Here is a 23686-nt window from a genome sequence, read left to right as displayed (position 1 = left end):
GTACGCTATCCAAGCTACGTCCACTGTTACGTGAATAGTCTCTTGTGAAGTAGTTGCAAGCGTATGCGAGTAACCCCCTCAGATGGACGACAGTTTGCGGCCACTTTCAAGAGCGAATATTCCAACTGATTTTATCGATTGAAACCGCGTTTATGTATGGGAATGTCGAACTTACCATGCACTCTGCACGGACATGGACATGGACATCTCCGACGTTTCCCCCATCTGCGAAACAGAAAGCAGAAGCTAGCAATGTTGCGGGTGCTTCCTCACATCCAATGTACCGTAACCCACTCCCTTCCCTCTAATGGTACATTCGTTCCGTCAAATTCCTAAACGTCCAGATAAATATAAACTTCCGTCACCATAACATCAACTTTCCGCAGCTGATATTAATGCTCTACACCCTGCACAGTAGTCGCAAACTGTAAATAATTTTATAGTACAGTCGTCCATAAAAGTTTACGAAACACGCGTACCACGGAAAATGGGAATCTTCTGGTGCTCCTAAATTTATGTCTAGTCCTATACTATGTCTAGTAGACTAATTCAGACCATGCAGTTGCGTGTGTAATTGTGCGTAAATTGAGCTATGAAGCTGAGATATTACCTAATTAGGTCAAGGCCACCCAGTTGAAAAACACAGCAGGAAATTAGTCTGTCATATTTTTGGATGTTCTGTTGTCTGTTGCCTGGCGTCCTAAAGCCTCACGTTCTGTGTTTCCTGATGAATATTCATTTAAAAACTGACAGAGATGTTTCGCTAGTGACAGAAAGTACCAAGTGGAAGTAAAAAAAAAAGGAATTAAAAAAATATTATCAGCCGAGTGTCGCCTAACTTCTGACCCCACTCTACTGAACCCGGTGTTCTACCGCTACACGATGGCCAACGAGCTTGCTCGTGTAAGTTTTGACCATGCCAACTTTAAAAATTCGTCTGCTCTGATGTTTGCATTTGTATATTAAGAGCCAAGGTGCGCTTTCACTCCGCCACGCAAACTGGGGCATATCTATAATACCAAAAGTGTTACCATCGGCAATACTTCGTGAAATGCTAGGACATCAATTTTACTGCACAATATGCATAACAGTTATATTCAGAAATAGAGAACGGGGATCGGGGACACTGTTAGGGTTGCAATTGTCAATGTCTACAGCTGTCTCTCGCTTTTGAGACTTTTGAGCTCGCATAAAATTTGTGTGCTCAGTGCAAAATATCCACGTAAACACTCGTGGATATGTGCTAATTTAAACAGTGTACCGGTTTCTCAGGCAGCGCGTGCCAGAATCCTGACACTCGAGCGAGACAGATTTTCACGCAACATTGTGAAACACCGCAAAGCTGCTTTTCCACTTGGCAAAAGGTTATGCAATATTTCTGGAAAATTAACTAATATGTAAAAGTAACATGTAAGCGTAACATGTAAGCCATGTGGCACACATTCCACAGGCCTGTGTGCCACACCTAATAAAATAAGATAAAATAGATCGCAGCCGTTGTCGCAGATTCTACATTTTCGATACGTGGCCGATTTTGATCAGTAGGGCGACAGGTGGTGCCTCGTTCTCACGGCACGATTACGAAAATAGGGCAATGTCATATTTATTGCCGGTATCGGTGCTATTAGCACGGCGGGATTCAGACAACGCAGCATGGTATACTGCGCAAGAGAAAAGTATAGTGCACACTACCGACATGAAGTTCACATACAATTTTGAAGCGTTGCGACGGAAAGCTCTTCAGTCCCGGCGTCAGACCTGATGTCGTTGCGATATAAAATAGTACATTTCTAACGCCACAACAAAGTGTGTGTCGTCACGACAGAGTTTTCCTGTTGTGACGTCAGAATCACTGTCGCGATAGAGTGTAGCTGTTGCCAAATTATTGTGGCCGCGACAGAGCGCTTCTGTTGCGACTTCTGTACCGTTGATCGTCGTGACTATAATCCTGCTGCGACGTCAGAATTTTGGCCGTAACGTAAGAAATGTCTGTCGCAACTACAGAAACGTCAGGAACTTCTGTCGTTTCCCGGGTTGCAATTTTGTTGTCTTTTCAACTGGGCAACGTCACGAATATTATAGCTAGTCAATTTATTGGTCAGAGGTTTGTGATTAATGCAGTCAAACTCTTTCGTTAAACATTCTTACAGGGTGTGTAGAAGACGTTTGTTTGAGGGAGCCGCTGGGCAATAGGGTGTAGGTACTGCACGGTGTATTTTTCTTCCTCGCTGCCCTCATAGTGTTGTTGCAGCTGTTGCTGCTGCTCCACTACTTTTGACACACTCTAACCCAGTTTCTCTCGCAGACGAATCCCTCCGGGCGAGAAGTCAGTAGGGCTTACGTTGAGTAAACGGCTTCAGGCGTGCTACATGCGTGATGTCAATCTGGGATGAACGTCTTCTAGTGGAAGCGAGGCGCGCAATTCTATAATTCACCTCGCTGAGGCGCTCAAGCACAATGAATGGTCCAACACAGTCGGCGAGCAGTTTTTGACATAGGCGGCGTGTACGCACGGGAGTCCATAGTCACACTTGGTCACCCGGATTGTGCGTGACATGCCGGTGTCGACTATCGTATCGGGATTTGGACTGCTTTTGTGAAGCTAGAGCACGTAATCGAGTGAGGCGCCGAGCCTCCTACGCTCGGCAGAGGGCTTCCGCGATACAAGCATCCTCGTGATTGCCGAAAGGAAAGATAGTGTGCAATGTGTACCTCGGCCGACGAGCGTAAAGGAAGAAAAATGGACTTTATCCGGGGTCTCATGTTGCGCGGTGCTGTATGCGTAGGTAATGAACGGCAATACTTCGCCCCAGTAATTATGGTCCGAGCTTACGTACATGGAAACCATGTCCACAAGTGTTCTTTTTATTGCTTCAGTCAGACCGTCGGTCTGCGGGTGATAATGCTTTGAGTGTCGCTGGTTGGAGGCGCACAAACGTAGAAGTTTTTCAACATCAGCTGCGAACTGACGGCTACGGTTGCTAACGATCCCTCGAGCGGGACCATGACAAAGTATGATGCAATGCAGTCTAAATTTTGGAACCTCGCCTGCGGTTGCAGATGGTAGTGCTGCCGTCTCGCAGAACCGAGTCAAGTAGTCGGCACATGCTTTGATCCAGCGGTTGCCTTTGGTAGAACTTGGGAATGGTCCTATTAGGACGATGCTTACTTACTCAAAGGAGGAACTGGGTGCCACCACAGGCTGTAAGAAACCGGCTGGAGCTGCAGTAGGCCTCTTGTGACTTTAAACATTCGGCGCAGCTGGCTACGTATGTCTCTGTTGTATTGCGCATTTGAGGCCAGCAAAATTTTCCTTTGGCATGATGGAGTGTCCGCGCGGACCCGAAATGACTGAAGTTGGATCATCGTGCACGACGTGCAAAAGAGAAGAGCGGAGGGCTTCTAGCACCACTAGACGAAACCGTGTGGAACCGTGTGTACCTGTCGTGGAAAAATTCTTATTCAGCAGCCCATCCAGAACACAAAAACTACATGTCGACTCTTTCGCGTCAAAGAAAAGTGGTTCTAAACTCGGATCATCATGTTCTATTCCGAAGGTTCTGGCACATGGGATATCACGGTGTACGGATGCAATGAGCTTTTCAAATTTGTCCGCATCGCATTCCGTCGTACTAAGAGGCATCCGGGAAAGGCAATCGGCATCAGCATGTCGTCGGCCGCTCTTGTAGGATGCAGTTAAGCTGTACTCTTGCAGACGCAGGGCCCATCGTGCAAAGCGTCCAGATGGATCGCGAAGATTCACGAGTCAGCACAACGAATGATGATCGGTCACGATCGTAAAGTGACGCCAATACACGTACGACCGAAATCGCTGCGCCGCAAAAATAACAGCAAGACATTCCTGCTCAGTCACCGTGTAGTTACGCTCGGGTTCGCTTAATGACCGACTTGCGTAGGTGAAGACGTGTTCTTTGTCATGCAAACGTTGAACCAGAACAGCACAAAGACCTACACCACTCGCTCCTGTGGGAACTTCTGTTGGTATGGAAGTATTGAAGCGTTGGAGGATTGGTCGTGACCTCAGCAGAAAATTCTGCTGTGAAAAGAAAGCAGAACAATCAGGCGCCCACTCGAAAGCGCCGTTCTTCTGCAGGAGGCTTGCCAAGGGATAAGCGACGTCAGCAAATGAGGAATGAACCACCTAAAATAAAAGTAAAGCCCTAGAAAGCTGCGAAGTTGTTTTACAGAGTGAGGTGGTTCAATTGCTTCAACAGCCTCTGCCTTCGCAGGGTCAGGCCTGACACCGTCTTCGTCCACAAGATGACCCTACACGATGACTTGGCGCTCACCGAAATGACATATTTTTTAAAAGTTGAGCACAAGACAATCCTTCTGTATGCAGCTGAGGACAATACCGAGACGCGTGTTGTGCTCGTGAAATGTGCGCCCAAAGATAATAACATTGTCGAGGTAGCACATGCATATCTCCCACTTTAAACCTCGCAGAATGGTATCCATGAATAGTTCGGAGTTAGCTGGTGCGCTGCACAAGCCGAACGGCCTGACATTGAATTCAAAGAGTCAATCGGGTGGTACGAGCGCTGCTGTTTCCTTATCCTTGGCATGCAACGGGATTTGCCAGTGGCCGGATGTCAAGTCTACAGAAGTATGAAACCGAATTAAGGCAGTCTAAGGCATCATCTGTACGCGGTAGTGGATAGACATCTCTCTTGTTAACGTTCTTTATCAGCCGATAATCAACACAGAATCGCGAACTCCTATCTTTCTTTTTAACGAGAATGACAGGTGCAGCTCAAAAACTCGCGGACTACTGAATTATCCCATTCTACAGCATTTCAAGAACTTGCTCGCCAATTATATTCAACTCAGTCGTGGATACTCTCTACGGCTTCTGTCGTATAGGGTGCCCTGATCCGGTATTTATGCGATGGCGTATTCGAGACGTAGCAATTTGGGACGTCCTGTCAGTCTGTGAAAAGTCAACCACTTGCGAGTGCAAAGGTAGAACATCCGCAGCGACTTGCTCTTCATCTAAAATAGTTTCTAGTCCGATGGGCGGGGATGGAGGGACTCGTCTGCAGCTTCAAGTGCAGCCAGTAAGCCGATGTTTCTGCTTTGCAGAGAACGAGCTTCATGCCCGAAGGGAGAAGTATGGGCTGAGTCGCGTAGTTCCTTGCCGATAATCCATAGTGTCCATCTACCGACACTAAACAAGGCGGAACCAAAACGCTCTTTTTACACAGGCCGAAAGAGAGGCTCCGTTGCGGCATCAAATGTGGCGGAGTTGGTTCCAGCGCAAATGACCGCAACGTATACCGCGTATAGTCGGGGAATGACGATGTCCTCATCAACACAAAAGGCACTGTCTTGACGTGGCGAGTTCTCCACGAGTCCTGTCATAGCCTCGTGTTGTGCCGAAAGCTTCCCAGTTCGACAGTCAACGGTTGCATCACACTCCTGCGAAAAATCAATGCCTAAACGAGCCTGCTGCGTGGATCGAGGAAGAAACGGCGAATTGACTTCTAGATACTTTGCCACACAAACACACATAGGCAGTACAAACGCCGACATGGCACAATATGTCACCTCTAACAGTACTAGAAATATTCCAAGAAAACATCACTTCATTGTCCAAGAAGGGCTTTAAAATCGACACTCATCCCGAAGATTGTTTCCCCGTATCCACAAGAGCCATTGTAGGTATATCGTCAAGCACGTGAACATTGTTTTTTAGTATAAAAAGTGGCGGAGGAAGGTCTGTTGGCAGCGAACATTATCCATGGACCTCACCCCCATCGGCCGCACTACTTAGTTTTCTGGTGATGGAAATAGCAGATCGCCGCGGCGATGGAGGCTAAGGAGCACGTGGAGAATGCGGTGGCGTTATACTGTGATCGCAGGCTGGTGATGGGTTCCGGAAGTTGACGAAGTCCACGATTGGTTGGCGGGCGTGGAGGCCATGACGTGGATCAGGGTCGGTAATTTGACTGGAACGTCAGTCGTGGAGGTTCTTCTCGGATAGGTCGGCGGCGGTCGCAAAACCTTGCGATGTGGCCAGAGACACCGCAGCTACAGCCCACTGAGGAAGCCGAAATTCACGGTTCTGCTCAAAGCCTTCACAACCGCCAGCGAGCACGGGATACCTGTCATGATCGTCGTTTTCTTTCTATCCTGAATAAGTGGTACGGTACCGCTCACGTTCGCTGCATTATTAGATTGTGGCCACAACGCAGGTGGTAGTCCGGGCTCGCTGCCTCGAGAGTCACCGCTACCACAATGGCCGATTTCGTGGCATCGGAGGAGCTCTTCCCGGACTATCTGTCGTATCGCCGACGACAGACCGGATGGTGTGCTCGCGTCAACGCAGCTCAGTGTCGACAGATTAGCCAATCGGCCAAATTTCGGTTCCACTTGCTTTAAGTGCTTCAAACGTACGGCAATGTTGGATTACGTCGGCCACAGATGTCAGGTTTTCTTTGGCTATCAAGAACTGGTATACATCTTCAGCTATGCGCTTGCGAAGATGACACACCTTACCTACATCGGACATACTAGAATCCACGAGTCTAGATAGCTTGAGAACCTCTTCTATTTATAGTGTACAAGTCTCGCCAGCGAGTTGGGCCCTTCAAGACAGAGTCTGTTCAGCTCGCTTGTTCCTCGTTGCGCAGTCTCCAAAGCACTTTTTCACTTCTTGGACACACGTATCCCACTTCGTAAGCGTGTTCTCGGGGTTGTCATGCTACATGAGAGCAGCGTTCCTGAGCGACAACATAACATTCGACACCTGAGCGGTGGAGTCCGAGCCATAATGTTTGCTCACCCATCGGTACTGCTTCAACCACTCGTCCAAGTTTTCACTGCCAGTCCCGGTAAAGCTTGGTGGCTCCTTGTACAGTTGTGAAGAGCCCGTCGGCACCGGAGCTTCAGTTTCTTGTGAAATGCCTGCTGTTGAGGATGGTGGAAGTCCCGCCAGACGACGACTGCGACGAGGTTTAGGTGGTATCGATTCCGTCGTTGGATGCTTCATATTCTTCACAGGTTACATTGGCGGCAGCGGCAGCATCAAGGGAATTTCGCCTAAATCAGTACCTGCTTTTTCGCAGATACCCATCGGCCCTCTTTAGACGACCTTCATAACACTTTGGCTGCTGCTGACGAGAGGGTGCGGAAGTACGTGGTAAAACCAGTCACACCTTGCCGGATCATGCCATATCTGCCATCAAGCGCCACTGTCTGCGAACAACTTATAAAGCGGCCCAAATCAATCACTGTGTCACATTGGTGGCAGCGGGAGCATCGAGGTAACTTTGCCTAAATAAGTACCTGCTTTTCGCAGGTTAGTGTTTCTGAATCCTTATTTCCCCTTGTTGCTTTGTACTTGATGCGGCTGCTGGCAAATAGTGAACATGACTTCCAATGTGTTATGTTCGACTTGTGAGATAGAGCTCACTGAGTCGGATTCTTTTTGTATGCAGTGACTGTACTCTTTGTTTCCACACCGTGAAATGTTCAAGAATCTTTGATACGGGGCTAAAAACTAAGGGGGAGGCATACCGTCTAGCTTGGCGCTACACGGATTCCCGGCGACAGAAAATTCGAGTATAGCCACAGAGTGTAAGTGAAGAGTCTGAGCAGCAGGACATTCGGATTATGTTAAAGAATATAAGTTCTAAGCTTGGCCAGTTGTTGCCGCTGAAGAAAGTAGTTGAATGCTTTCAGGACTCTTTGCAATTCTGGTCGGAGCAGTACAATGAACTGCGACAACGCACAAACAGAAAGGAACAGGAAATTGAAGAACTAAAGTGACGAACCGGAAAACGAGAGGAAAACGAGAGCGACGTCAGTCAGCTTCAGGCCGAAATTGACGCCATTGAAAGGAAGAACCGCCGCTTTAATCTTGAATTCCAGGGTATCAAGCACGCGGAATAAGAAAACCTGATTGACGATCCAAGTGTGCTTGCCTCGCAGCTTGAGCTTCCAGAGCTAAAATATAATACCGTGGTTGTTGTTCACCGTCTTCCGTCAAAGAAAGAAAAAATCCCAGGTATTATCTGTCCTTTCGCTATAGAGACTGATAGGGACCGTTGGTGGCAAAGCAGAAAAAAAAACTACATGATGTGGAGTACGAGGTTTTCATTAGCAAATATGCAAAGAAAAAGACACATGCTTTATTGCTCGAAACAAAAACCTGGCCTAAAAGGTCAAAATACAAATATGTGTGGCACAATAACGGTCGTGTTCTTGCGCGCAAAGCCGACGGTGGACAGGCGGTGACGATGCTCACCGTCGGTGATCTAGACAAGCTCACCTAAGATACCTGGCAGTTGCTAATAACTATATGGCAGACGACAACAGGGAAACCTACGTATTACCACAAGTATGTGAGCAGTATATAGGAAAAGATTTTCTGAAATCTTTAAATGTTCTCGCCTCCAAATCCGACGAGTACTAAATAAGAAAGCTGAACTTTGTTTTTTTTGAACAAATATATCTTTCATTCGATGCAATATTAATAACAGAAACATGGTCTACTGTCGATGCAGATGTTTTCCGCTTTGCACCCTATGACACCTTTTATCTAAATTGATCCTATCGATCGATGCATACCCCACGCGGCGGTGGGGTATGCATCTTGATTAAGAAAGGACTTACTTGTAAACTATTGCCTGAACTCTCTGGATGTGCACATGACTGCGAAATCTTGTCAATTAAATTACAAAATATCGTAATAACTGTCTGCTATCGTCATCCCAATGGCACTGTCTCCTCTTTAACTATCTAAAATTGCAGAGTTTGTAAACAAAAATCATTTTGATTTTATTTGTAGTGGAGACACTAATATAGTTATGATGAAGAAGAGTTTTTCGAAGTTGGAACTATCTTTTACTTACACCGAGTGGCCTAGTGAATGTAATTAACCCACACTCTCGAATCACTCAGCATTCTTCATCTTTAATTAACATTTTTTACAAATAATAATCATGCGAACGTCAAAGCTGGTGTGTTCGCTTATGGTATCAGTTATCACCTACTTTCATTCCTTTGCTGGAAGGTAAGTGTGCGTAATAAGCTGCAGAAATTAACTCACTCTATACAGAAAATTACACAAGAAAACGGGTCCAGATTTCTTGAACATATGGAATATATTTTTTTTGCGAAGAATTGTCGATGCAGCGACGCCGACGGGGCCTATGAAATATTTCCTCGTAGTCTAAAACCAATATATGCAGCCAGCTTTCCTGCTATCCCGGTTAAGCAAAGGAAAAAAAAATCGAAAACCTTTCATAAGCTCAGGCATCCTTGTAAGAATCGAGGATAAGAATAAACTGTATCGTAAGTTTATTCATACTAAACACGCTGAGCTCTTTCCTCAATTTAAATCATGCCGGAATCGTTTGGATAAGGATATCAAAAAAGCAAGACGGGATTACTATGAAAAGTTCTTTGATGCTGCAGTTGGATGTTCGAACCTTATGTGGAAGAGGCTTATCATCATCATCATCAGCCTGGTTACGCCCCCTGCAGGGCAAAGGCTTCTCCGATATTTCTCCAACAATCCCGGTCAAGTACTAATTGTGGCCATTTCGTCCATGCAAACTCCTTAATCTCATCCGCCCACCTAACTTTCTGCCGCCCCCTGCTACGCTTCCATTCCCTTCGAACTCAGTCCGCAACCCTTAATGACCATCGGTTATCTTCCCTTCTCATTATATGTTTTTCTTGATTGCAACTAAGATCTCATTAACTCGCGTTTGTTCCCTTACCCAATCAGCTCTTTTCTCATCCCTTAACGTTACACCCATCATTCTTCTTTCCATAGCTCGTTGCGTCGTCCTCAATTTAAGTAGAGCCATTTTCGTAAGCCTCCATGTTTGTGCCTCGTAGGTGAGTACTGGTAAGACACAGCTGTTATAAACTTTTCTCTTGAGAAATAATGGCAACCTGCTGTTCTTGATCTGAGAATCCCTGCCAAACGCACCCCAGCCCATTCTTATTCTTCTGATGATTTCCGTCTCATGATCCGGATCCGCCGTCACTACCTACCCTAAGTAGATGTATTCCCTTACCACTTCCAGTGCCTTGCTACCTATTGTAAGTTGCTGTTCTCTTCCAAGACTGTTAAACATTAAAGTAGTTTCCTGCAGATTAATTTTTAGACCCACTCTTCTTCCTTGCGTCTCCAAGTCAGTGAGCTTGCATTGCAATTGGTCCCCTGAGTTACTAAGCAAGTTATTCTCCATTTATCTTATATCCCCAATTCTTCCCAGTCCAGGTCTCTGAATACCTCCTGTAAACACACTGTGAATAGCATTGGAGAGATCGTATCTCCCTGCCTGACGCCTTTTTTTATTGGGATTTTGTTGCTTTCTTTATGGAGGACTACGGTATCTGCGGAGCCGCTATAGATAGCTTTCAGTATTTTTACATACGGCTCGTCTACGCCCTGATTCCGTAATGCCTCCATGACTGCTGAGGTTTCGACGGAATCAAACGCTTTTTCGTAGTCAATGAAAGCTAAATATAAGGGTTGGTTATATTCCGCACATTTCTCTATCACCTCATTGATAGTCTAAATAGGGTCTGTTGTTGAGTAGCCTTTACGGAATCCTGCCTGGTCGTTTGCTTGACAGAAGTCTAAGGTGTTCCTGATTCTGTTTTCGATTACTTTAGTAAATAGATTGTAGGCAACTGACAGTAAGCGTATTGGTCTATAATTTTTCAAGTCTTTGGCGTCCCCTTTCTTACGGATTAGGATTACGTTAGCGTTCTTCCAAGATTCCGGTACGCTCGAGGTCATGAGGCATTGCGCATACAGGGTGGCCAGTTTCTCTAGAGCAATCTGCCCACCATCCTTCAACAAATCTGCTGTTCCCTGATCCTCCCCAGCTGCCTTCCCCCTTTGCATAGCTCCCAAGGCTTTCTTTACTTCTTCAGGCGTTACCTGCGGGATTTCGAATTCCTCTAGACTATTCTCCCTTCCTTTATCGTCGTGGGAGCCACTGGTACTGTACAGATCTCTATAGAACTCCTCAGCCACTTGAACTATCTCATCCATATTAGTGATGATATTGCCGGCTTTGTGTCTTAACGCTGCATCTGATTCTTGCCAATTCCCAGTTTATTCTTCACTGCTTTTAGGCCTCCTCCGTTCCTGAGAGCATGTTCAATTCTGTCCATATTATACTTCCTTATGTCAGCTGTCTTACGCTTGTTGATTAACTTCGAAAGTTCTGCCAGTTCTATTCTAGCTGTAGGGTTAGAGGCTTTCATACAATGGCATTTCTTGATCAGATCTTTCGTCTCCTGCGATAGCTTACTGGTATCCTGTCTAACGGAGTTACCACCGACTTCTATTGCATACTCCTTAATGATGCCCACAAGATTGTCGTTCATTGCTTCAACACTAAGGTCATCTTCCTCAGTTAGAAAGATGACCTGTTCTTTAGTTTGATCTGGAATTTCTCTATTTTCCCTCTTACCGCTAACTCATTGATTGGCTTCTTATATATCAGTTTCTTACGTTCCCTCCTCAGGTCTAGGCAAATTCGAGTTCTTACCATCGTATGGTCACTGCAGCGCACCTTGCTGAGCACGTCCACAGTATGACGTCTTATGAGGTCAGTATGCGGCCTCTCGTTTTCCAGTATGAGGTCCATTTCATTTCTAGTCTCGCCGTTCGGGCTCCCCCACGTCCACTTTCGGCTATCCCGCTTGCGGAAGAAGGTATTCATTATCCGCATATTATTCTGTTCCGCAAACTCTATTAACAACTCTCCCCTGCTATTCCTAGTGCCTATGCCATATTCCGCCACTGACTTGTCTCCAGCCTGCTTCTTGCCTGCTTTGGCATTGAAATTACCCATCAGTATAGTGTATTTTGTTGTGACTTTACCCATCGCAGATTCCACGTCTTCATAGAAGCTTTCGACTTCCTGGTCATCACGACTGGATGTAGGGGCGTAGACCTGTACGACCTTCATTCCGTACCTCTTATTAAGTTTCACAACAAGACCTGCCACCCTCTCGTTAATGCTATAGAATTCATTTGTGTTACCAGCTATATTATTCTTATTAATCAGGAATCCGACTCCTAGTTCTCGTCTCGCCGCTAAGCCCCGGTAGCATGGCCGTGCCCGCTTTTGAGCACTGTATATGCTTGTTTTGGCCTCCTAACTTCACTGAGCCCTATTATATCCCATTTGCTGCCCTTTAATCCCTCTAATAGCTCTGCTAGACTCGCCTCACTAGATAACGTTCTAGCGTTGAACGTTGCCAGGTTTACCTCTGTCAGGAAGAGGCTTAACTCTGTCTTAATGCATAACGCGGCTCCTGATAAAATTACGAAGCTAGAAGTGAATAGCAAGGTACTTTGAGGTACACTGCTTGTAGGCGCCTTTAATAAACACTTCAGTCGTTAACGTGCCCGTTGTACAAAATCACCTACATAACCTAGCCTATGTGACAAGCACAATTTTTTAAAACCAGTAAATGAAATTGAAGTAAATGGTAAGATTAATAACCTTAATAGAAGTAACACAAAAGACATCGATGATTTCCAGTTTAAACCTATTAATTGTGTTGCTGATCTTCTTGCTCCCTGTGTTTCTTATATATGTAACCTCTGTCTTAACCAGGCTGTTTTCCCTCGTCAAATACAAGTAGCTCGTGTAATATTCTTCCACAAACTAGGTAATAAAAAGGAGAGGGATTATTATTGCCCCATATTTATCCCTCCTGTATTTACGAAAATTCTAGAAAAAGTTATTTGAAATCGCTTCAATAAATTTGAACGAAAACACGATCTGTTAACGCCGTTCCAGTTTGGTTTCCATGAGGGTCTAAGCACTCAGCTTGCGTTATTAGCTCAAAAAAATTAACCTTAACCGCTGTTGACGAGGGAAAATCGGTCTTGGAAATTTTTGTAGACTTTACCAAAGCCTTTACCATATAAAACCACTCTCTTCTAATTGAGAAACTTTTACGCTATGGCTACCGCGGCAAAGCGGTACACCTGATTAAATCATGTTTATAGTACCGTGGCCAGACAATGGTGTATCGCAGTGTACCATCCTGGGCCATTTTCTTTTCGATCTTTACACCAATGACATTATCAATATAAACTGTGCGGCGAGTCATGTAATTTACGCAGATGACACGAGCATATTTTTAATAGGAAATTCAGTTGATGAAATGATTAATGAAGCCAATTTAACGTTACACAAATTAGGTGAATGGACATATCAAAATAGTTTAGGCTAAATGCGGAAAAGCGAGAGCTATGATATTTCGCAGTAAAAATAAAGAGGTTGTCGTTAATGATCCCATACTATGAAATTCTTCTTCTATCATTATCGTACCCAGCTTTTGAACATTGGGTATCGTCTTTCAAGAAGCCTTATCCTGAGATACACATATCGATTATTTAGCAGTAAAATTGTCACAGGTAATTTGGTATTGTTTACCTTAATTGTCATATACTGCCACAAAAAGTTGTGATGATGATTTTCAATAGTTTATTTCAACCTCGACTTAATTTTTTCCATTTTGTTTGGGCTATTCATAGCGTATTTACAGGAGGTATTCAGAGATCTGCATTGGGAGGAATTGGGGATGAGAGTTATTGGAGAACACCTTAGTAACTTCCGATTTGCTGATGATACTCCTTGCTTATTAACTAAGGGGACCAATTGCAGTGCATACTCACTGACCTGGACAGGCAAAGCAGAAGGGTGGGTTTAAAACTTAATCTGCAGAAAACTAATATAATGTTTAACAGTCTCGGAAGGGAACAGCAGTATATGATAGGTAACGAGGCACTGCAAGTGGTAACGGACTACATCTACTTTGGGCAGGTAGTGACCGCGGATCCGGATCATGGGACAGAAATAATCAGAAGAATAAGAATGGGTTGGGGTGCATTTGGCAGGCATTCTGAGATCATGAACAGCAGGTTGCCATTATAACTCAAGAGAAAAGTGTACAACAGCTGTGTCTTACCAGTATTTACCTACGGGGCAGCTAGAAACCTGGAGGCTTACGAAAAAGGATCTACTTAAATTGAGGACGACGCAACGGGCTATGGAGAGAAGAATGATGATTGTAACGTTAAGGGATAAGAAAAGAGCAGATTGGGTTAGGGAACAATTGCGAGTTAATGACATCTTAGTTGAAATCAAGAAAAATAAATAGGCACGGGCAGGACACTTAATGAGGAGGGAAGATAACCGATAGTCATTAAGGGTTACTGACTGGATTCCAAGAGAAGGGGAGCGTAGCAGGGGGCGGCAGAAAGTTAGGTGGGCGGATCTGATTATGAAGTTTGCAGGGACAACATGGTCACACTTAGCACATGATCGGCGTAGTTGGAGAAGTATGGGAGAGGCCTTTGCCCGGCAGCAGGCATAGCCAGGCTGATGATGATGATGAAGTGTTTGGGCTACTACTACTCAATAAAATCTGCAAAACTTTTATGTCTTGCAAAAAAAGTTCCTAAGGGTAATTGAAAATGTACCTGGTTATTTTCATACACTTCCATTTTTTTGTAAAATATAACGTAATGCAAATCGAAACACTGTACGATTATCGACTGTGCAGAGCTTGTAAACAAGCGTTAAGTCTGGATCGAGTTTTCTTATCCAACTTGCAAGTTAAGAAACAATTGCACTATTATATGCAACACGCCATAAGGAACGCTGGAAAGTACCAACAGTAATAAATAAATATGGGCAACAGGGGGTTCGTAATAAACTGCAAAGATTACTAAATATATTACACGACGAAATGATTTATCTGGAGAACACTACCGTTTAAGCTATTCGTAGTTATTTCAACTTAAACCTAGACAAATTTCTTTCATTTTCTTTCTTTTCCATCTCTATAGAAGATTACATTTGTCTGTGTATGAAAATATGCTTGTACTTCTTGTATACCTGTATGATTGTGCAAGTTTGCATTCTGCTACACAAGCATGTTTTGTTATACGTGTGTTTTTCTGTACAATTTTTCAGAAGTTATAAACTGATTGTGTTTGTTTTTGCTGTAATCACCAATGCGAAAGCCTGTGCTTTTTCAAGCTGTCGAAACGACAGCTTTTTCCGCCTGCCTCTTCGTATCATTGCACTGTACTGATGCGAAAATAAACGTCATTTCCATCGTTAGATACCCAGCACCTCCATAACTCTTTTACGGGGTGTGTAGAAGGCGTTTATTTCAGGGAGCCGTACGGCAAGTGGGTGCCTGTACTGCACATCATATTTTTCTTCCTCGCTGCCATGTTAATGTTCTTGCTGCTGAAGCTGCTGCTCCACTACCTTTGACGCACTGTAACAATATAGTCGTACTGCAAGTGTGAACAAGCGCATTCAGTGCTTCCGAGAATAATTTCTTTGATTCAGCAGGTCAAGCTGAGTTGACTGGTATTTAAGGAAGGCGTACTTACAGTGTCTCAAGAAGTTATTATTTTCCATAGATGTACAAAGACATTGAAATATAATAATTTCTAGTCCCTTTGAGAAGATTGACCAAATGGATATGGGCGTGTAATTTGACATACGAGTCCTGTCACTACACTTCAATAACATATTTACTTTAGCCACTTGCATCTTATGTGGGAAGATTCCGCCGTTGAGGCATAAGTGGTGTATGTATAGCAACAATGGTCAATGTCTAGGGCATACCTAATGGGCTTTACTTACAGATTATGTACGTCCAGGCTACGACTTTTGCTCAGCTCAGAAAAAGGCATGTTAGTTCTGATTCATTGGTTGGGTGCAGGAACATAGCGTCTGAAACACTTTCTTGTGAAATCGCTGGCACCTATGCATACGGGAATGTCTATTACTCACTAGATAATCATTAAAGGCATCAAGTGGTGACTCACTAGCTAGATGAACACCATTGCTTGTAATCTGCACAGGTGGTTGGGAAACAGGCAAACATTAAGCTGTTTCCATGTCATCTGTCTGTGCACTTCACATGATTTGAACAAATCAGTCTCATAACGGTTTTTCGAACTGCGCCGCTCATTGTTGATGCGTTTGCGAAAAGCTTGAACTCTGTCGTGTGGATCTCGTAGCCTAATAAAATCATCTCAAAGCCTGTTTTTGCTTCTTTATTTTATTGAGAAGTTTTTGTGAACGATGGCTTGCGAATCCTGGAAGGTTCATTTTTTCTTAATACTAAAGGTTACATGTCTGACAGCAAGGAGAACATATATCGAGGAAGCTGTCATAAGCGACATCCGGAATTCGTGTGGCATGAACATCTGCCCAGTCCGTGCTTCCTAATTTCTCACGGAAATCTTTAACCCATTCTGCGTAATCACTTGTATGAAGGTATCAATAGCAGTTGATCGGTGATATGTCTGGTCTTTACTTAAAAAATGTGTGCATATCATCACTAAGGCCACATGAAACACCCCCGATTTAATCTTTCAAAGCAATGTTTGTAATGTATAGGTCGATACACGTAGATAGATATCTTATGAGTAGGTCTGGTAGGTGTTGATATGACATTGAAGCAACCATGTGTGTTTATAAATGCCTCAAAATATCGTTTCAAAGGAGTGTGGAGAATCATATTGATTTTGAGATCGCCATCCCACACGAGTTCGAATTGAAATAAAGACAGCAAAAATGAACCGTTTTAGAATTAAAAAAATGGTCTAAATTTCCGCTTGGTGGACAGTATAAATGAGCAGACAGTTCGACCACTCCGGACTGAGTGCTGGTCATGCCACGTTCCAGACAACGTGATCAAATAAAAATATATCGCGACATCAGAACTCCAAAGCAGCTGCGTTCAAAATTACCATTAGGAAGAACTGAAATTGTTGCTGAATTTTTTATTGATATTCCGGTACGGAGTCTCTATCACAAAGAAGACTGGATCTCGCCGGTAGGAATCCAGCTGCTGACAATGAAGCCGGTGATAAAGATCTATGTGGACGTGCTGCTACCTGCCAGAAGAATAAACGTAATGCCACTTCTTCCGACGTCTCACTAGAGGTAGCCGTAACACCGTCAGAAGAAACGCGTTTCTTTCAACGTGATTTGGCGCTAGCAAGGATAAGCACACGGGTCCCCTGTTTACAAGGTGCAGATATCTCGCTTTCCTGATTTATTGCCTCCTACAAGGTCCACTTACTGTGCCCCTTGCAATTGGCTCACGAGTGGTGGCACGACAGTAAATAACGCTTATCAGTTCTTGCAACGAGACGCTGGCTTGAGATATGAATGTTCGTGGCGCGTCTCTGGAAAACCTTCGTTGGCTCGAAATGTACAGGCTGAACGTTATAGAGTGTGAGTGTAGGCCAGTTAGCGATTCATGATTTGGGAAGTACCACGAGACGATTAAAGGGACAACACGGTGCGGCATCTATGTTCATTGAGGGGCGACAGTGTGCCTCAGCTGGGGCTGTACGCTGCGGGTGCTTCGCAGAAGAAATCTACATTAGGCTCAGTCGGAGCTGTTGTGCTGTCAGCCCTGCTTTAACGGGTAACCTTCTCATGCGCCAATTTTACCCTCAGGCGTTTGAGGTTCTTATCATCATTTCCAAGATTCCGGAGGAAGACAGGGCATTTCAACGCAGTCGTCGCCTGCAACGATAGCCACCTGAGTTCTCCCTTCTCTCACTTGACTTGAGAGATGGTCGACCACAAAGGCAAGTCACACGCTAGAGTGTGACGTGGTACAGTTTGCTTCTGTCCCAATTGTCCATTGTCCGAGCATCCAATGCCATACCATGGCAATACCGTCGAGGGCGTGGAAGATTGGATCAACCACTTCGATGAAGTCCCTGCATTCAACGAATGAGATGACTGTAGGAAAATACACAACGTATATATTCCCTGTAAAGTTATGGTCGACCGTGGTTCGAGAATCATGAGGCCTCTATTTAAGCTAGACAGAATTCCGACGGCAGTTGAATTTAAGACAAGCAGAACACCGAATGAAAGGGGGAAAAGTGGATCTCTCTCTTTTAGAGCGATTTCTCACAACAAGAGAGAGAAACTGTTTTCGAATGAGCCGTGACAGCTTTGTTTATTATAGTTTCGCCCGAAGGGCTAACGAAAAACTACGACAGCAAGCACGCCAGGCCAATCACGCTGGGCAGCGTTTAGACCGTCCCGAAGGTTACCCGGCATCATAGTCTGCCGCGGGGGCGCAATGGCAAGCGTGTTGCACTGCTAAGCCTGAAAGTGCCGGATCAAGTCAGGGCTGTGAAGACCACATTTCGATGAAGGCGAAATCCAAAAGTCCCGAGTACTGTGCATTGTATACGAGTTAAAGAACTCCGGGTAGCCAAAGCTAGTTCGGAGCGCCCCCACTATGACGTACCTCATAATTATATAATAGTTTTGGCATATAAGATCCCAGGTAGTACCTTTCACCACGCATCTTAGGTATACCGTACACAACGGCGTGGGTATATGGGGTGAAACTGCGTAGTTATAGCTCCAGCTGTATCGCTCGAGCACGCCAGCACAAGTATTCCATGATAAGCAAACGCGTTGCCACCAAGCATCGTTGGAGGTGACGATTGCGCGGATGATTTTCAAAAAAACGCCAGGAAGATTCCGGCCATATATTCTACAGAATTAGTCAGCGTAAGACAACCAATATCTAAATATGCTGACTGCATCCAATATGCAAATTCAAGAGAAATGACTAAGAACTAGTTTTATAACCACTCTATGCCAATTTTTTACCCATTAGGAATGTACAAATTGGCACAGTCACCCCTGCGAGTGATTTACAAGCACTGCTATTTTTACTAACAATAACGGTCGTCTTTTTTAGAGCGCAGCTCTTAAACGCCCGCCTTCCTGCGGCGGGTGTTACAGGGGCGCCATTTATTAAATGGTGAATCTTTCAACTTAGCAGTGATGCACGAAATTAAAAATATCATTCAAGATGCTGTGTAAACGTTAGGAGAGCAGCGGGAATTTTCGAAGCAATAGATAAAAACGAACGCAAAGCAATATCCTGCATTCTAGTATTCGAATCCAAAAATAAAAAGGAAGTGCTTAATGTGGCGCTTGAAAAGCTAATTTTACGTGAATGAGAAAAACCTGGCATGTATGCCGAAGATCCGCGTGATGTCAAACAGAAGCTATAGCTTTATGATGAGGCGCGTTATCGCGAAGTACAAACAGAGGCAATGCATGGCTTTAAGTGAAAGTGCAACAGAACGTGCACTTGGAGTCGAGAAAAGTCGAGTCCGGTGGAACCATAAGGACCTAATTGAAGCTATTGGGATATAAATTAAATACCATTGCAACATAGGACGTGCGTTTGCTAAAACCTACTAAGTTCTTTTTGCTTCTGGGCCGGTGTGGATGAACATGGTTTTAAACAGGAATTTCTTAAGCGAATCCCACGGTTTCCCAATGAAAAAACAGTTTTAGAATGCCCGGTATGAGAAATTGAAGTAAAAAACCCATAATTAACTTGAATCCCGGCAAGTCGCCAGGGCCCAATGGTTTCTCAATAGGTGAAGCGCCAATATTGACAGCACACAAGAAGCAATACAGACAGGACAAGGTGCTATTCTGCTATACTGCTATACAGCAGGATATTTAAATAAGCATTATCTCATGTGATTAGAGTTGTCCTTATCGAAGCATATGAAATAGCTGCCTTCTCTCGTTGATTCCGTGAAGTAGGTACTTTAATAATAACAAAGACAGAAGAGAGCGAGAAGTTAAAATTGGTTTCCTCATACAGTTCTGTAAACTAATTTTGATTACAAAAACTTGATGAAAGTACTAGCATGGCGACTAGAGAATGTCATTAAGGAATTGGTCGTCACCAAACATGTGGCCTCATGGGACGTACCATTGTGACGAATATACACACGATGCGGCACCTGATTGAGTGCTGTGGCATTCAGCAAGCACGCATTGCAATTCTACAGCTCGATCTTGAGAAAGCGCTTGTTTGTATACAGTTTCCAATCCATCTTTTTCTGCCGCGAAATTGTGGTATCTAACGTAGGTATTGCTTTGTTAAAGGGTGAATATATAGAGAAGCTGCACAGAATCTTCGCAGTATTCGTGTTGGCTTTGCATTGGGAATGCTGCAGCCACACGAATTTCTTCAGTCGAGTTAGGACTGAGACATGGAAATGGCGCACACCTTTATACGACAGGTAATAAAACGGTTCCACTTTTTTCCGCAACTTAAGCTTAGGCCACGTGAGGCTATGGAGCTCGTTACGTTGCTGTGTCGTTGGTACAGAGGCCCATTCCTGCTGCGGAATGGGCCTCTTTAGAACTCTTTAGAAGAAAACTTTAGAAGATCGTGTTCTTTTTGCATTGAAGGTCACAATGGCTTGGCGAGGAAGAAACCATAAATTATAGATCACGTATCTACACATAGTTGGGAGGGGGTCTATTTTTGGGATGTATTTCAGAGGACCATTAACAAAGATATTCCGTTAGATCCATAGGGTAGTAGGTATTTACCTATATAAAATGATGATAGACTGCGGTTTGACCTTATGCTAACTGACCTTCAAAAATTAAGCAGTTTCTCTTGGCAAAACTTAGATCTTATGACGCACGCCGTCGTGGGGGATTCCGGAAATTTGTATCGCCAGGGGTTCTTCAACGTGCACCTAAATCTAAGTACACGAGTGTTTTCGCATGTCGCGCCATCAAAATGCGGCCGCCATGGCCTTGATTCAATCCCGTGACCTCGTGCTTAGCAGCCCAGCAACATAGCCAATATGCAATCATAGCAGGCGCATAACTGCACAATGGTCCTTTGATGCCTATGGCACTCCCGTATGGCGGGATGTGCTTGCGAGCCGGATGCTCGGCCTGCACGAATGTATTTTCAAGAATTCGTGCCCACATTTGTAGACATTCAGAAAGCACAAGACATTGTACTGGTGTAGCTGTCGAGGCTGGAACCCTTGGAAGCGCTCAAAGAATTCTGAAATATTCAGTTCAGTAAGGATGACACTTGGTGTTGAAAACTCACTGTTATATCTTGTTTTCTCTGCTGCTAGTTATTGTTTAATGAGCTATTACCAAAGAGTCAACAAAGCAAAAAACGAAAAGAAAGCCCCGTTGGGGTTGGGGAAGATTGCTCGTTTCGCACCTTGGTGTCCCGGGTTCGATTCCCACCGAGACAAATTTTTCAAATTTTCTTCTCAAATCCTATAAATCACATTGTTTTCCGAAATCTCCCTGAGCAATTAGACGTCAATCCGTGCATCTTGAACGTGTTTTTGCTCTTTCTGTCTTCGGCCAATGGGGCATGTAATGATTTCCCCATTAAAATAATTCATATTGCAGCGCGGATAAGAACACGCAACTGACAACTTTCCGCCGGAAAAGTTTGACATGATTTCCAGTACGAAGTCCCCATGGAATAATTAGCCTTTTGAATTGGCCAATCAGCTTACCCTTTCAGCATTCGCGGAGCGATCCATCCCCGTCAAATGAACAAGCGAGGAGTTGCGAAAAACTTCGCGGGCTGCCTAGTTAGATGTAAGATATTCGAGACCTCCGCGTCAGCGGGGCGACCTAAAACCGTAGGGCCGATGCCGGTGAAAGTATCACGTTTATTTGACACGCTATTATTGCCTGCTCCATATATGAAATTTAACAATATTATTGTATCATTCTAAACTAATTTAGCGCATCGTATTAAAGACCTGCACTATATAGAATGCATTTCTACTTCATTACCGGGGACATGTATATGATAGCAGGATGACAAGCATAGTGCGCCCATATGACATGCCCGAACAATGATGTCGCCAACTGCTGGCTAATACTTATGCTTTTTAATTGCTGGAAATGTTCAAATGCCCGAGCAGCCTTAAATTCTCCAGGGTGTATATTTCGCACCGAACACCCTTTAGAACCCTGGAAATATTGTAAAGACGTAGTAAGGGTTGTCTGTTAACTTGCACGCATATTCAATATTTTCGGGGACAGCAAGGATGCCTAAAGGGTATTCCGACATTCAGGCGTCCCTCGAGGAAATGGTTTTCTCGAATATGTGCCGCACCGAGCGTTGGCGTGGTGGAAACGACGGGAATTGGTGGATTCTCGGAAAGGGCGTGAAGGAATTGACGGAAATGAGAGGAGTACATAAGGCGGAACCATCCTTGTCAATTTTGTCATGGGAAGCATTTCTGGAAGGTATACACGACAGTAAATGAGTGCGAAGACGCTTATTTCAGAAGTGCCATCCTGAATTGTTTCCTTTGATGTTTTTACAGCCGCATGGATGCTGCGCACTGTTATTAGCAATGAACTGCGTGTACTGAAGTACAAGATGTGCCTGAACGTGGCAAGAGTGAGCCCTCCGGTCAATATGTTGTGGGTGTCATTGCCACAATGCGTAGCGTACTTTTGAGGTGTTTATGGCACGACGTTACGCGTGCTCTGCGTAACGTTGGAATCTGTTTGGCCGTGTTCGATGTCTGGCCGGTTTGACTGAAAGCGCGTGCAGGCGAGTGGAATTTTTTTTAAATTCTGCGGTCTTACGTGCCGAAACCACGACTTGATTATGAGGCACGCCCTATTTTAGGTCTCGGGAATAAGTTCGACCACCAGCGGATCTTCCGACACATGGGACACGGGCGTTCTTGCATTTCACCCGCGTCGAATTGCGGCGGCTGCCACCGCCGCCTCGAGTTGCTCCTAGGAAATCGTGCTTAGCTGTGCGACACGAGAGCCACTAATCCACCGCGCACAGAGTAGCCAAGAACGAGGGGACCTTCTCGTGACGTGAAGCCTGATGACCATGGCATGATGACGCATGCAGCAGTGGTGACGATGATGGAGCCATATCTTTATGTGGATCATTGGATGACGCCGCTCCAGTCCCGACGATGGTAAGGCGACGGTGGCGGGACTACCGCCGCATTATGATGATGATGATGTGACGGGGACTGCATGACGACTATAATATGACGACGATATGATGCATATTGTGTGGCGACAATATAATGACGGTAATAAAATAGTTACAATGGTACGAAGGCGACGGCATAACTGCAATAGCATTACGACGACGGTATGATGAGGACGGTGTGTCGATGCTGGCAGGACGACGAAGGCATCCCGAAGCTCGAGTCATTAAGGCAGTGAGGCGGCAAAGGTATGACGATAATGGGTTGACGAGAGTACAATCGCTAAGACAAAGTGAAAACGGTGCAACGATGACAACGGCGTGGCGACGGCATTGTGATTATATTTTATGTTTATTTCTTTCAAACGAAAGGGTTAGCCAAGGCAAAAGGCGGTAGGCCTGATTGAGCCTTGGTTCCTTGTTACAGACAGCAGCACACACATCCAATGAATATAAAACAAAATGTGCGTGTAAATCAAATACCCAACTTACATGAAACAACAGAAAATACATTGGTTATGTACATCGAAAACAACTATAACGAGGCATCGATACAATAACTGAATATTTATAAATTTCGAAAGCACCACACAAACAAAACAAGGTTGTCTTACACCATGTGCAATACTACAGCCAGTACAACTATATAGGTTATTCATTCAAATATTGCTTGATAGTATTTTTAAGCGCCTTTGCCGAACTCGACAATTCCACATCCAGTGAAGTTTCATTGACGAGAAATGGTACCAGAAAGGCTAATTTTTGTTTCCCGTAGCTAATCCGTGGGATAGGCACTAATTTTCTACGTGTTCGCAGATGGTACGTT

At 44.5% G+C, this 23686-nt stretch overlaps 1 protein-coding gene across 3 annotated transcripts in view; it reads right to left on the bottom strand.

Moving 5' to 3' along the window:
- LOC142576615 (uncharacterized) overlaps positions 1–23686 on the bottom strand; it is a 501274-nt gene that overhangs the window by 425426 nt on the left and 52162 nt on the right. For all 3 annotated transcript variants that reach the window (XM_075686816.1, XM_075686815.1, XM_075686817.1), the window contains exon 2: positions 176–225. In XM_075686816.1, coding sequence (XP_075542931.1) covers positions 176–225 — 50 coding nt within the window. The remainder of the gene's footprint in view (positions 1–175; positions 226–23686) is intronic.

Source organism: Dermacentor variabilis, chromosome 3 (assembly GCF_050947875.1).
Source record: "Dermacentor variabilis isolate Ectoservices chromosome 3, ASM5094787v1, whole genome shotgun sequence".
Classification (NCBI taxonomy): domain Eukaryota; kingdom Metazoa; phylum Arthropoda; class Arachnida; order Ixodida; family Ixodidae; genus Dermacentor; species Dermacentor variabilis.
The sequence above is the reverse complement of the archived record's forward strand: the minus strand, read 5'-3'. Positions and strand labels throughout refer to the sequence as shown.